This window comes from Caloenas nicobarica, chromosome 1 (assembly GCF_036013445.1).
Source record: "Caloenas nicobarica isolate bCalNic1 chromosome 1, bCalNic1.hap1, whole genome shotgun sequence".
NCBI lineage: Eukaryota > Metazoa > Chordata > Aves > Columbiformes > Columbidae > Caloenas > Caloenas nicobarica.
The window spans coordinates 101,741,263-101,755,373 of record NC_088245.1 but is presented as its reverse complement, the minus strand read 5'-3'; the positions used below and the strand labels follow the sequence as shown (position 1 = coordinate 101,755,373).

Sequence of the window (14,111 nt, the reverse complement as noted above, 5' to 3'; positions counted from 1 at the left end):
AGTCTGCGTGTATAATGTCAATGTCAAAGGATATTTACCAGTCTTTCACTGGGGGAATGGCTCTCTGAGACAAAATTGTTCCTACATGAATTTTTCTATGACTAGAGGTCTATTCTTTCTAGCTAGAAAATCTTACTCCTTCAAATGTTTATCCTTTCTTTCTTACCTTTTCCCATCTGCTCTTTTCTGAGAAAAGATAAAAGGTTGGTACGATAAGATTTGATTTAAAAAAGATATTTCTTTGTTAGAAAACAAAATGTTTCACTGACGGCAGTTATAGTTGCATGGTAGTTATTATCTCTCCCTTTGAAGATACTGTGCAAAAGAAGAAAGTCCTGTATCAAACTTCTATTAAATTTACCTTCCTTTGTATTGTTAAGCAATGAAAGAAAGCAACTATAATTGCTGGCATTCTCAGGGTCAATGTGAATCCTTACTAATCCGTAACAGCATCTTCTAAGTCCTTTGTTCACCACAGAGAAGGCCGGTAAACCATAAATGGAAAAAGCTCCTCAGGGAAGCAAGGAAAAGAATAGGAAAAAGCTAGACAAGGGTATGGGTTCTGCCAGTGGGCCTACTGGATATGACAAGTACATCCCACAGTTTATGTATGACGCTACGATACTATTAATTTACCATATGGCAAAAAACACAACACAAAAATTGCTCTCCTATTACTAAGAATGTAATGAGAAAGAGAGTAGAATACCATTTATGAGGCTTCAGAGAATGCATGAATTGAAATTTCTTGTTTATATTAAGAAAACAGAAGCAATATTAAGAGATATCTTTAACATATCAAACATTTAGAGATATCTCTAATAATATGTACTTCAGAGAAAACAGAACTGTATATTTACTTTGTGGAAGTTTGAATGATTATGTCACCATTCAGAGGGACCTTGACAGGCTTGAGCAGTGGGCCCATGTGAACCTCATGAACCTCACAGCAAGGCCAAGTGCAAGGTTGTGCACCTGGATTGGGGAAATCCCAAGCGCAAATACAGGCTGGGTGGAGAATGAATTGAGAGCAGCCCTGCGCAGAAGGACTTGGGAGTTGTTGGTTGATGAGAAGTTCAACATGATCCAGCAGTAGAGTGCTTCCAGCCCAGAAAGGCAAACATATTCTGGGCTGCATCAAAAGTAGCATGACCAGCAGGTCAAGGGAGGTGATTTTCCCCCTCTACTCTGCCCTGTTAGACCCCACTTGGAGAACTGCAGTCAGTTCTGAGATCCCCAACATAAGAGGGACATAAACCTGTTGGAGTGGGTCCAGAGGAGGCCACTAAGATGATCAGAGGGCTGGAACATGTCTGCTGTGAGGACAGGCTGAAAGAGTTGTGGTTGTTCAGCCTGGAGAAGAGGAAGCTCCAGGGAGACTTTATAGTAGCCTTCCAGTACCTAAAGGGAGCGTACAAGAAAGCAGGAGAGACTTTTTACAAGAGCCTGTAGTGACAGAATGAGGGGCAATGGCTTTAAACTGAAAGAGGGTAGATTTTGGTTAGATATATGGAAGAAATTCTTCACTATGAGGGTGGTGAGGCACTGGAACAGGCTGCCCAGAGAAGCTGTGGATGTCCCATCCCTGGGAGTGTTCAAGGCCAGGTTGGATGGGCCTTTGAGCAACCTGGCCTAGTGGAAGGTGTCCCTGCCCATGGCATAGGGATTAGAATTAGATGATGTTTCAGATCCCTTCCAACATAAACTGTTCTATGATTCTGTGATTCTGTGTTTCTTAAATGCTCTCAGAGAACTGAACAAGAAAGTATTTTCAAATAGAAGTATATTGTCACCACTTACACTCCAAAATATTTCTCACATACAAATCAATGCATTTCCATTTGCTAGTGACAATCACTAGCTCATCTACCCTCACACTGAGAACTTGACTGTAGAAAAAAAGTTTTAAGCTGGTTCTATAGAGCTTCATAGCGGTTTCCCAGTTTTTGCTACCTGCCTAGATTCCATCTCCTGTATTCTCTCAGGAAAATTTTGTGTTCACAAGTTAGCATTCTTTAAGCAGATAAATTCAGTTTACAGGTTTTAACTGTTAAAACTCAAAGTGATATTACCAAAAATGAAGCTAAGGATGGCACTGTAGATAATGCAAGCCCTCTTAATAAGGTAACCCTTATTAGCCCTTAAGGCATGCATATCATAATCCTTTGGAGAGGTAAGGAAAAGTGCAAGGTATTCTTCTTCTTACTTTTACTTCTTCAGAAACAGGTATTATTTTAATTCCATTTCACAAGAAAGGCTGTACGTGCCCAAACCAGAAGTTGCTACAAAATGGCCCTTCTAAGCGGATTTTTCCTGCTCTGTCCTCTCTTTATTATGATTTGAATGTCTTTAGTCAGACTAAACCTGGAGGAACCTCCTAAAAAAACCACTATTCTGTAAATTTATCCAACGTATCCAGTCCAAAAACTGCAAAACAGAATATATTCCTCTCGTGTTCTCTTTTTGTTTGTTTTTAACCTGTAACAGCTGCAACTGCAGAAAAGGCTAAATGCACGACTGGGAAGATCCTGCAATCCCTGGCCAAATAACAAAATATGTCTCATGAAATTCTGAAGAGAGCTGGATGCTGGAGGCCCTTGCAACATCCAGGAATCAGAATAGCTATGAATTCTGTCATAATATAGAAAGAATCCCTGGTGGATGAATTTGACTTAACTATTTTCAGTAACTGGAGTAGATCACAACATAAAAGAAACTCAGAATAAAAACTAATTGAAATGTATCCTATTTGTTAAGTGAGGCAAAGTGGAAAATTTCTATGTAAAGTTTTTCAGTGATGTTCTACTGTCTTTAGAAGTCATTATATTTGCACGAATAGCTAGTTTGGTTCTATTGTCTAGTGTGCTTCAATTTAACTTGCCATTGCAAGTCTCTTTTTCTTTTGTTTACTGAATGACATTTTCTGCTAAATAATGGAATCCATTTTGAAATAGAAAAGGTGAAGAGCTGCTAGTAAAGTCACTCTAGCATTTATGAGAAACATTAGTATATTTTTATCAGTAGTACCAAAATACTGTGAATATTATTAATTTCTTTATAGTACAGACTGTATTGCATTATACTTCTCAACATTTATTGCATAGGATTACAATATATTTCCTCCTTATCAAATGAAAATTTTGCACACAATCAGAAGAGTATGAACGATGCAGTAGTTCCATTCAACTGTAGATTTGCTCTGTATCTGATGAATTCTCTCTTTATAATTAAGTTGTCATAGCAATGCGTTTTTAAAAGTACTGATTCATATGCCAGTGATGTTCTGAAGACAGAGCTCTTAATAGTTTTTTAGTACTCAGTTACGCTAAATTATATAGCAAATATACAAGTACTGGTCTGCTTGCACTAGCAGACGAACATGTGATCCGACTTTAAATAGGCCAAAGTATAATGTGACATACACAACTAACATAAAGCTACATAAAACTTTGAGTGGCTCAGCTCAAGAAGTAAAGGCAGATCCTACACGTGCTTTGTTTTAAATGTAAATGTTTAATGGTTAAAAATCCTAAATGATTGATTACACTTTAGTAGGCAAAAAGAAAATCTTCATTGTTTTGTTTTTGGTTTTGTGGTTTTTTTTTTTCAAGGGTTTTGCTTTTGTATATTGGTAGTTATATGGTACACCAGGCAGCCATGGAGAATAAGCACTGATAATGGGAAATTACAGTACTTTGCTGACGCTGTTTCGGCATGTCTTCCTCTCTGTATTTTCAACAGATCAATTACATTTCACATATTTATGAGGTTTCAAAATAACAGGAAATCATCCTCCAAAGACTAGGACTCTATGTCTTGGTTGTTTCCAAGGCACTTACAGCCAGTGTCAGCTTGCACGTGTCTGTGAGAGTGAGACGTGAATCACGAGAAAGAAAATTGCCCAATATTATATTTCATTCAATTTTAAATTCAGAATGTGAAGAATAATGTGCATTATTTTTTATTATCAGGCTAAATGTTAGTGAACCAAAGAGAGATGAAGAAAAAAACAGTGTTAGCTAATTTTCTGTGGCTGAGAAAGAAGAGGAAAGTGGAAGAAAGAGAGATTCTTTTCCTCATGTCTCTCTAGAAAGGACAAAGTTTGAATTTTGAAGTGTTGGCTGAGAAGAGCACCGTGTCGCACATATCCTCTAAATGCTCCTTTAAAGGGCTGATGAAGGGAAAAGTATATTGTGAATGCATTAACTGACCTAACTACTATGTCTTAATGAAGATGTGTATTGATTTGGTTATGAGGAATGCTTAGCCTCTGAATATATACATGTAAAATGGTAATCGTTCACTCTGAAGTTTCTGACCTTCCCTGAATGATGTGAGAAACACACCTGCTTAAGTCAGACTCTAGAAGCTTGCAAGCAAAGGAAAGGTGTGCATGTACTGTAAAATAAACATACACTAAATGTACCTGTTTCATATATGCAGCCTAAGAATCAAAAATTAAACCAAATAAAGGTTTTTCAAACTGAAGCACAGTAGAAATCTAACAGGGGTAAAAATAAAATTACTGAGGGAACTGTGAAGTGATGAAGGCAACAAGGGACCAAATGGCTAAGCAGAACTTTTCTTCCCTCTCACTTCCTGGTATATGCATTTTTCCTTAGCATCAAAGCTAATGCTACACTTTGAGTGTCTACAAAAAAACCAAGGGAATATGCAAGCTGAAGGCAAGATGCAAACTAAGACTTCCTAGAAAATAAATATGATAATTTATGCATTAATAAGTGCATTATGCAATATACGCACCTTTACCCTTTATTTAGAATGTATTGTACTTTAGTTAACAAACAAATAAATAAAATTTTCCGTAACAGTTGTAGGCTTTCTCTTCTCTGAATTTCTGGCTGTTGCTTATTTGTTCTTCAAAAAGTGCATCTTTAAAATTAATAGAAATAACACATTTAATGAAGGGATCAGCAGAATATAACATCTCAGACTAGTTGGACAATTGGGTCCTTCTAATAAGGACCCATATCAGAGCAGTGCAGAAGATGCTGAACATATCTGGGATTATTCATGTCACACTATCATGCTTTCTTCAGCTAAGCCTCAGGTCTAGTGGGAGGCAAGGCTGGTCAGCGTTTAGACCATACATAGAGGTATAATCTGCAGGTAGTATGTTTTTACACAATTCCAAAGTAGCTGTAGTCAAACTAATTAACTATCTGGGGAACACAGATCAAGAACAACACAAGTATTTCCTGGTCTAAAAGATGATTTACTGTACACAGAGAGACAAGTGTTCCTTAATTACATTTCTAAAATAATTTCCTGATTTTTCTTAGATGAGGATTATCACCTCTTCAAGGCTATCCTTACAATATTAAATATCCGCTCCTGGTGGACCACTGTGAACTAAGTGCTATTTGCCTGACTACAGTCACTGGCGAGATGCGACTAAAAGATGAGAGATCCTGCAGTCATTTCTGGATACCGGAAAATGTGTGCGCTCACAGAGGAATGTGGTACATATTTAGGCCATAAAGTGTGTTAGACATGGAATACATGTAGAGTTAGAAATGGTGATCAGTCTATATCCAAACCCTGAAGACTTACAGCCTTGTAACTGATAATAGTAGCATGCTGAGGTCAAGTTAAAGTTGCCCAGTTTTCAAGCTTTTTAGTCTGTCTTTAATGAACATGGCCTCATTCACTTTCCTGGATGTATTTATAAGAATAGGGAATGAACTGTTGCTATAGGATACTTCTAATTTAGTTCTTTGCTGCTAGGCAAAAGTTCTGTAAAATTCTGAATTAAATGTTTAAAGAAATTGCTTCTCCAGACCCCCCCCCCAAAAAAATCATTGCATTATATTTCATTTAATAGTAGCAGAAATAGTAACTGTGGATGGACACTGAGATTAGCTGTAAAGAATGAGCTGTAGTGGGAGGCTAGAAGACAATAATACTCTAACTAGTAATATAATGCACTTTGAAGTTATCAGTTGCTTCATATAGAGCTGCTGAGATGTCAGAAGAAAGAACAGCCATACTTGTTTTTCCACATGAGTACCCACAGCAATGAGGATAGCATCAGGTGCATACAGCTTTAATGCAAGTATATTTATCTCTATACAACAATAACACATGGGAGAGAGATAAACAAGTGCAAAGCTTTAGCTGACTGCACCAAACATCTTTACAAATATGATTGCATTATCTTCATGGAAAAGGCATTTTTGAAGATTTGAGATTGGACAAGTAAGAAAGAAGAAGGTGCTGAGCACTCTCAGGGGACTGGTATAAAAGAGTAGAGAGGAATATCTGGCTATTGCCTGTTCTCACACTACAATGTAGGCTGACAAAGTAGTATATCAAAAACCCCTCGTGCTGGTTTGGCGGGGATGGAGTTAATTTACTTCATAGTAGCTCGTATGGGGCTGTGTTTTTGATTTGTTCTGAAAACAATGTTGGTAATACAGGGATGTTTTCAATATTACAGAGACTCAAGACCTCTTCTGCTTCTCACACCACCCCACCAGTGAGGAGACTGCAGGTTCACAAGAAGGTGGGAGGCGACACAGCTGGGACAGCTGACTCAAGTGGCCAAAGGGATATTCCATACCATGTGATGTCATGCTTAGTATGTAAAACTGGGGGAAGAAGAAGGAAAAAGAGGATATTCAGAGAGATGGCGTTTACCTTCTCCAGTAATCGTTAAGCTTGGCGGAGCCTGGCTTTCCTGGAGATGGCTAAACACCGGCCCGCCCATGGGAAGTAGTGCATGAATTCCTTATTTCGCTTTGCTTGTGTGTGCAACTTTCCCTTTAACTATTAAACTGCCTTTATCTCAACCTAAGAGTTTTCTCACTTATTTATTAATATCAAATGTAAGATATATATGCATGGAAGTGGTAAATAAATGTTATATGTAATCTTTTCCTTTTTCCTAGTTTAAAGTCCAAGACAGGTAGGGAGTCATCCTACAGATGACCAAGAAGACAATGTTTTCAACTCATTTTAAGTTTGTACATTAACTATTAAGCACAAGATTTCCCAAGGCACTTAAATCAAAAAATCTTCCACCAATGCTTGTCTTGGACCATCATTTTGAAGCTGTAACACAAGTCGTCACTTTGAATGTCAACTGAGATGAGACAAATGTGTGTTTGACTTCATTCAGCACAGACATTTTTTTATAGAACGGGAAAGATGCTTTGGTTAATGTGGAAGTTGCTAATAGAAACAGTGAGCTGTTAGTTAAAAAGGAGCAAATCAGTGGGAAATGCTTTTTTCCTTGTCCTACAAAGTGGAATGATGTTATTCATACAAAGCATGAAAAGGGACCCTATAATACTCTCTTCATTTATTGGATAAGTATGACTTTGACTCAGAGATTCTCCTGTACTTTGCTATCCTAAGAATAGAAATAGCCATGCTGATATCGTACTTGTACTGTTATTTAGCAAGCCATCCTATTACCTGTACATTTTTAGGAAGATGTAACAACTGACTTTGACTACTTCATTCTGTAACACAGACTCTCTCTCAGGCAAGTTTAAAAAAAAAAACCAAACAAAACCCCAACAAAACAAAACACCAACAGTGTCAGATACCACAGATCTCAGTATTGTATTGACATGTAACATTAATGCTTAGCAGCAAGCTATTATAATGTCTAACAGTAAAATGATGAATAGGGGCATTCTAGCAAAACAAAAAAGTGAGAAAGAAGGAAAAAGGCTAGATATTTTAAACAATTTATTTGTTACTATAGCTCAAAGCTCTTTTCTTTTTTTTTTCAAGCTGCAATAAAAATTACATGAAATATTTAAAATGTTAACAGGTAAGTACACTTACTGTTTCCTGGATGCCAGCGCACTGCATTTAAATATGCATTACAGTAATGGAAGAGAAATTCATGCTTGGATCGGGTAACTTTTCCTTGAAGTAAGGGCATCAGATCATGTCCATCAATAACTCTGATTAAGAAAGCATCAAAATCAGAAGAATAACACAAACCTCACTTTACTGAGAAGATACTATAACTCTGCATTTCCTCTACTTTAAAAAATAAATCTGAATGGCCACCTCCAAATGGTCAATTATGAGAAAAACCTTCAGGTGCTCTTCCCCTTTTATTTTTACATTATTTAAGGAAACACCGATTTTATACTTTGCCATTAGGATTAGTTGTTTCCTAAACCCTTTTTTTTTTTTCTTTTTTTTCTGAGAAAGTGACCAGACATATGTGAGTAAATTGCCACAACACATTCTGTCAATATACTCGCTGAAAGTGTTTGGGAGCAGTCTGGCCAAAATAACCCTAAAACAATAGAAATGTATGCTGTGCCGTGTTAGCATTCAGAGAAGTAATGGCAAGAATTCTGTCCAGCAAATTATGAATGTCAGAATTTAAGACAGATGTAGTAATTTCAAAGTTGAAATTGAACTATGTTTAAATATATGTTTGTGCTGCTGGAAAATTTTGATCATGCTTTGAAGAAGTCAGTCAATTTACGTCAAAATTGAGTTATAAAATAAGCAAGGCATTTAAATGTTTCCATATATTAAGCCTTTGAACTTCTGGAATCAGCTGGCAAGGGAGAAATCATAATCTGCATTTTTGACCTGGTTTGAATTACAAATTTTACAAGATGTTTTACAGGAAATTACTTTTTGCTGATATACAGATCAGCAGGTAATTCCTTTTCAAGAATTTTGAGCAACATCTCACAAAAACTATTTGAAACTTTTTAAAGGTTTTAAAATGTCTACATTCATTTTCATTACCACGTAAAACTCTTTTCACATATGGTGTAACTACTACAAGACAGATACTAACTTCACTTTTTTAAGCTACGAGCTACATATGACTATGAAATTCTTGCAGCAATTGTATACAACAGCACCATTCTGAGTAGGACTCTTCTCAAAGGATGGGGCAGGAAAACATCCTGGAATGCCTAAAGCTATGCTGTCTGACAACTCTGCTTTTGGGTGCATCCCTGTCTGTGGGGGTCTCTTGAATTAAAGCCTTTCCCACCTTTAATTTGTGGTGTTTTCTTGCCCCAATAATGCACCGTTGTCTCGCCCCTGCAGGCATGTTCACTATCAAGTTGAGAGCAGGACAGATCCATGTCTATTGTACACTTTCTGTTCTACAGCCTGTTGATGGGGAAAAGGTTGTCTCCAGTAATATGCCTCCAGTACTTTTGCATTCCCACAACTGATGGTTTGAGAGGAATATGTAAGACTTATTACCGATTACTTATTTTTCTTCTTTAATGAGGAGCACCTCCTCCTTTCCTTTTTAACCTGCCTCCTCCCAATGACTGAATCCTAATCTTAGTCATTTCTCTTATTTCTCAGGAAGAATTAAATTAAGTGACAGGAATTCAGCTGCTGGATCAAAAATACTTCAAGGTAGTCCATGGCCTCTCATGAAGCAGTAATGATAGTGTCTGGTCTACACAGAAGAATCAGAGTAGAGCAACTTGGAAGTGGAGTTACACAAGTATATTGTGATTTCTATCAAAGAGATCTAAATAAAACATCGGTGCTTAGTCTTCACTCAGGTAATATAACAAAGTGCATAAGATCTGCCCATATTAAGAATAATCTGAACTGCTTAGGATCGACAGAATTACTGCTTGTAGGGAATTTCTCAGGACAAGCCTGACTCATTTTTCATGTCTCACACACGTCCTGCCCTGCCGTTTCCTTCAAGCACTCAGTGAATCATCATTAGCAGAGTGTCTCCGCTCACCACTGGTTTTCCCCAGGTGGATTCTGGATGCTTTGTGCTCAAAAGCTGTTTGTGTATGGTAGATGCATTCAAAGCATATGCACATCAGCAGGTTTCTCCACTTGCTGGATTTGGATGGCAACAGAGTTTAGGTGGAGGCACCTTGCTGCTGAGACTGCATATCTCCTGAACAAGACAAAGTACAGGGATGTAGGAGTGTTGATAAAGCATCTTATGAAATTTAGAGACCAGTGGGTTTTCTTTATCAGGGTGCAAAACTCTATAAGGGATTATTTTCACTAACTTGGTAAAGAACTAAAAAGCCTGGGGGAAAAGCTTAGCTGGCATTTTATGTGTTTTGCTATACTAAGCAGACCAAGGTTGAGTTCGTAAAGTTTAAAATAATTTACACTTGCAGCTCCTTTTTCTAACATGCTCATTCATGCAGAACAGAGCCATTTTTAACACATTCATTTTTGCCTTTAGTAAATAATTTTAGGCCTGATTTGACAGTATGTTGCTCTTGGTGGTATTATCTTATCTGCTTGTTGCTTGGTACATGTTCTGCAAGTAAAGTTGTACTTAGGTACAGCATTTCTGTAAAATATATGAGTATGTCAATATGAAAAGAGACACATTACTGGAAGTAATGATGAAAAAGTGCTTTTAAAATCTAGACTTTTTTTTTAATTCTCACCCCTATCTTAATAGACATCAATAGAAACTATAAAACACTCATGAGACTTTCTCTAAAACAGAGATAACTACAGAGCATACCTGTCAGAGGGTAACTGTGCCTCAGCAAGTTTGACTATGGTAGGAAATACATCCATGTTGCTTGTTGGCTCATCAATATAGGCACCAGCCTGTATCACTCCAGGCCAACGGAGCAGCCCTGGCACACGAATACCTCCTTCCCAGTTCGTTGATTTTCCACCTGAAAAGTGAAAGATTTGTTTGCTAAGAAATCAATGTCTTCTTAGAAAAATACCCTCCCACAAGATTCAATTTCCAAATATTAAACATTCTGTATAGCTAGAATCTTTTCATTAAATGTATTTATCTTATTTTTAATTTGCTAGGCTTAAGTTTTCCACGTACAATCATTACCTTTCTTGCAGTAAATCTACTAATATGTATTAGACAGAGCTCATAAAATGTATTTAGGTTACAAACAAAAATGAATAACAGCTCTAGGAGATAAATAGACACCTTGCAGGAATTTTCATATAGAATTTGGTCTAGAGAGTATGCCACATAGCTATTTGAAGATATAACCAAAAAAACAGGAGTCAAAAATAAATTGAGGTGTGCCTAGATGACTGAGGTATGAACTCAGAGAAGATATATGGTATTTTATTAAAAATGGTGCTTAATGACTTTAGACAGAAGAAAGTACTAATTTAAGCACGTTACTGAATTCTCCAATTCATTGGATTGGAAAAAAAAATCACTACAGTGATGGTAGGTCTCAGGATACTGTGAAGACCTTTTTGACTTGTAAACCAATACAGTCGCATCAAATGCACTATCAGCTGATTGCATTCATCACTACATCGCAGCCATTTCCTTTGCTTCTACAATATCCATCACTGTCCAGTTCTCCTGACATCTTTGCAGAAGGACAATGTGTTTATTCTATGGCAGCATTTCTACCATTACTTAATATATGATTGACACAAATCTATGTGAAGAACAATCACAAGTACTATTATGAATACCTTATACAGTCATGTGACTATGTACAGCACCTCAAGTTGATCTGTAAAATTAACACATCACTTGGAAAAAATATTTCTGGTAAACAGATGGGGTTTGGATGTGGTTAAGTATGGTCTGGGCCAGGCATTTACAACTAAACTGAGATTGTTTTATATAATAGAAATGTCTGATAGAAGAGGGATATGTGTGTTGAACCCCTGCCATTAACTGAATCAAACAGCAATTCATAGTTCAAACAATACTATTATGACCCTATTTTTCCTGTATCTCCCTTTTTCAAGTAAAATAAATGCACAAAAGAACAAAATATTACAACAAAGTACTTCAACAGTTCTGTCTCTTCATCCTCTTAGACATTCAAAATGCCACATAGATGTTAACACCTGCAGAGTGAAGCCCAGGCCTTGCCATATATCCTGTTTATCTTACTGACTCCTCAATGATTTTTTATTTCAGCACTGGGGGATTCAGAATCCAGCTGTTTTTCTACAGGTTTTTCACTGTTCATAAAGGTAAGTGGCAACTTCGAGAGAAAAAACTCTCTTTTGCATAGATCTTTACCCGTTGTATATATACAGTCTTTTGGCTGAAAAAGCTTTAGCTCGTAATTCTTTGTTATATCAGATTTTTGCTTACTTTTTTCATGGGCTTTATCAGAATTTATAATATTGAATAGTAAGGGACACATAATTATCTAGTCTGACATCAGAAAACGTAGACTTTCTAATATCCAACATTATGTCAAGCAACAATCTTTGCTTAAGTTGTTTTTGGAAAGCAGTGCCAAGTTCAGATCTCAACATGACTGTCTTTCAGAGCGGTGTTAAAAATTTACTCGTTACTGCATCATATGCAATTCCATTCTCATAATAAAGCAAATGGCCACCTATTCTAACACTCAGGAATGAGATGCATGGATTGTTTTTGTTTACATTCTTGTAAAAAATATGGTTTTCAAAACAAAATTCTAATCAAAATGTAGATTTACATTTATAAAGGTGTTATCTGGTGAGGTTTTAAACACTTATCACCCAGCAGAAGGAAGTGTTCACCTGAGTATGCTGATTGGTTGTTAACACCATTGGGTCAAGACCAGTGTAGATGTCAATAGACTGTGTGCATCCTCTGTAGAAGAGATGACTCTATCCATGTACAACAATCATTAGGATTTTACAAGTTAGGTGAGGATTATGTGTTACTGACTAAGGAAGTGCCAAGATTAATACCCTGACTGAGCTTTGGTTCACAGAAAATCCTGTTGAGTGGGAGTAGTTAAACCTGAATAAAAATACAAGAAAAGCATGAGGACATAAAATTAAAGATATCCTCAGATTAAGATATTTTCAGTGAACAGTTATGCTGGGGAGATGATTTAGTTAATGAGCTGGATCTTAGTTCTGTGTATACATCACAGCAGCTTGTTGGCTGGACAGTATAGACAGACAGAAAACTCTAAGAGCTGATGTATACCATAGGTAGCTTTAAGTGTGAGGTTCCTTTTATTTCTCTCTATCTGTCTGAACCTAGTAACAGTGCTAGCTAGATTGGATTGTTTAAACAAATGCTCATTTTACTGTTGCCTCCTGTGTAATCTGAAGACGGAGCAATTTCAAGGTAAGTGGTGAATCCCATTCCCAGACATGTTGCAATTCATAAAACCTAGATATTGGATCACTTTTACAGCTTCCAGGTTCACAGTAATTTTTTTTGAGTCACTACAGAACAGGACAGAAAACTTGCCCATTATCCAAGAACAAAGGAGCACTCGGCAAACTCTGCCTCCCTGCTGTGAGGTACAAAAAGCAAAACGGACTCCACAGCAGGGCTATCTCCTCACTTACGTCCATGAAGGAGTGACTGCTGTTTTCCTTTCAAAAGGCTAATTGGAGCATAATTTTTTTTTATATCTCTGGAGGTTAGGAATAGAAGGGAACCAGGTCAGGAATTACAGGTCATTGCGGAAGACTGTCTTCTATTATCTATGCCTACGTGTTGTTCATCTTTATTAGAACTGTGTTTAGTGACATCACTAGAGCTGCTTAATGCCATTATGTAATTACAAATCCTGTGACATAGATTGTCTTTAAAACTCTAGCTGTTAACAATGTTCAGGCTGTCTGAATTCTTTTTTCCTTAAAAAATAAATCAAGGTTTCACTACTAATGCTTGAAACATGAAACAAACAACCAAATGGCTAAAATATTAGAAGAAAAAGAAAAATCCACAAAAGGTCATTATTTAAAAATAAAATCTCTTGATATTTCAGGATATTACTCATTAGTTTCAAATTTTGCTTGAACTTGACAATACTGCAACAGAGAAAAAGCAGCAACCTAGTAGTCTGTATGCCTGGCAAACTCTAGGTAGCCTAACTATATATTCTTTCTGTTCTCTTCAATTCTTCTAAAACTGTTTTTAAAACAGCATAAAACACCCTGGGCTATATTTTCATGCTTGGCTATCTACGCTTTCTGAGGAGTTGCACCCTTCAGTGTTATATTGAACAATAGCCTACATTCACCTTTCCTGAAAAATCTGCAGGAGCAGGCAAAGTACAGACATAACTCTCTGTAGTCATCCGCAACATGATGTCAGATTTCCATTTTAACCTCATTTCAAATCTTAGCTATTTTTTTTCTCTCTCTGGTTTAAATTCACTGCTATTACCTAACTCTGGGAATAG

At 36.8% G+C, this 14,111-nt stretch overlaps 1 protein-coding gene across 3 annotated transcripts in view; it reads right to left on the bottom strand.

Moving 5' to 3' along the window:
- STS (steroid sulfatase) overlaps positions 1-14,111 on the bottom strand; it is a 110,083-nt gene that overhangs the window by 22,030 nt on the left and 73,942 nt on the right. For all 3 annotated transcript variants that reach the window (XM_065646092.1, XM_065646101.1, XM_065646111.1), the window contains 2 exons: positions 10,484-10,643; positions 7,819-7,940 (listed from right to left, as the gene is read on the bottom strand). In XM_065646092.1, the coding sequence (XP_065502164.1) occupies positions 7,819-7,940; positions 10,484-10,643 (282 nt within the window). The remainder of the gene's footprint in view (positions 1-7,818; positions 7,941-10,483; positions 10,644-14,111) is intronic.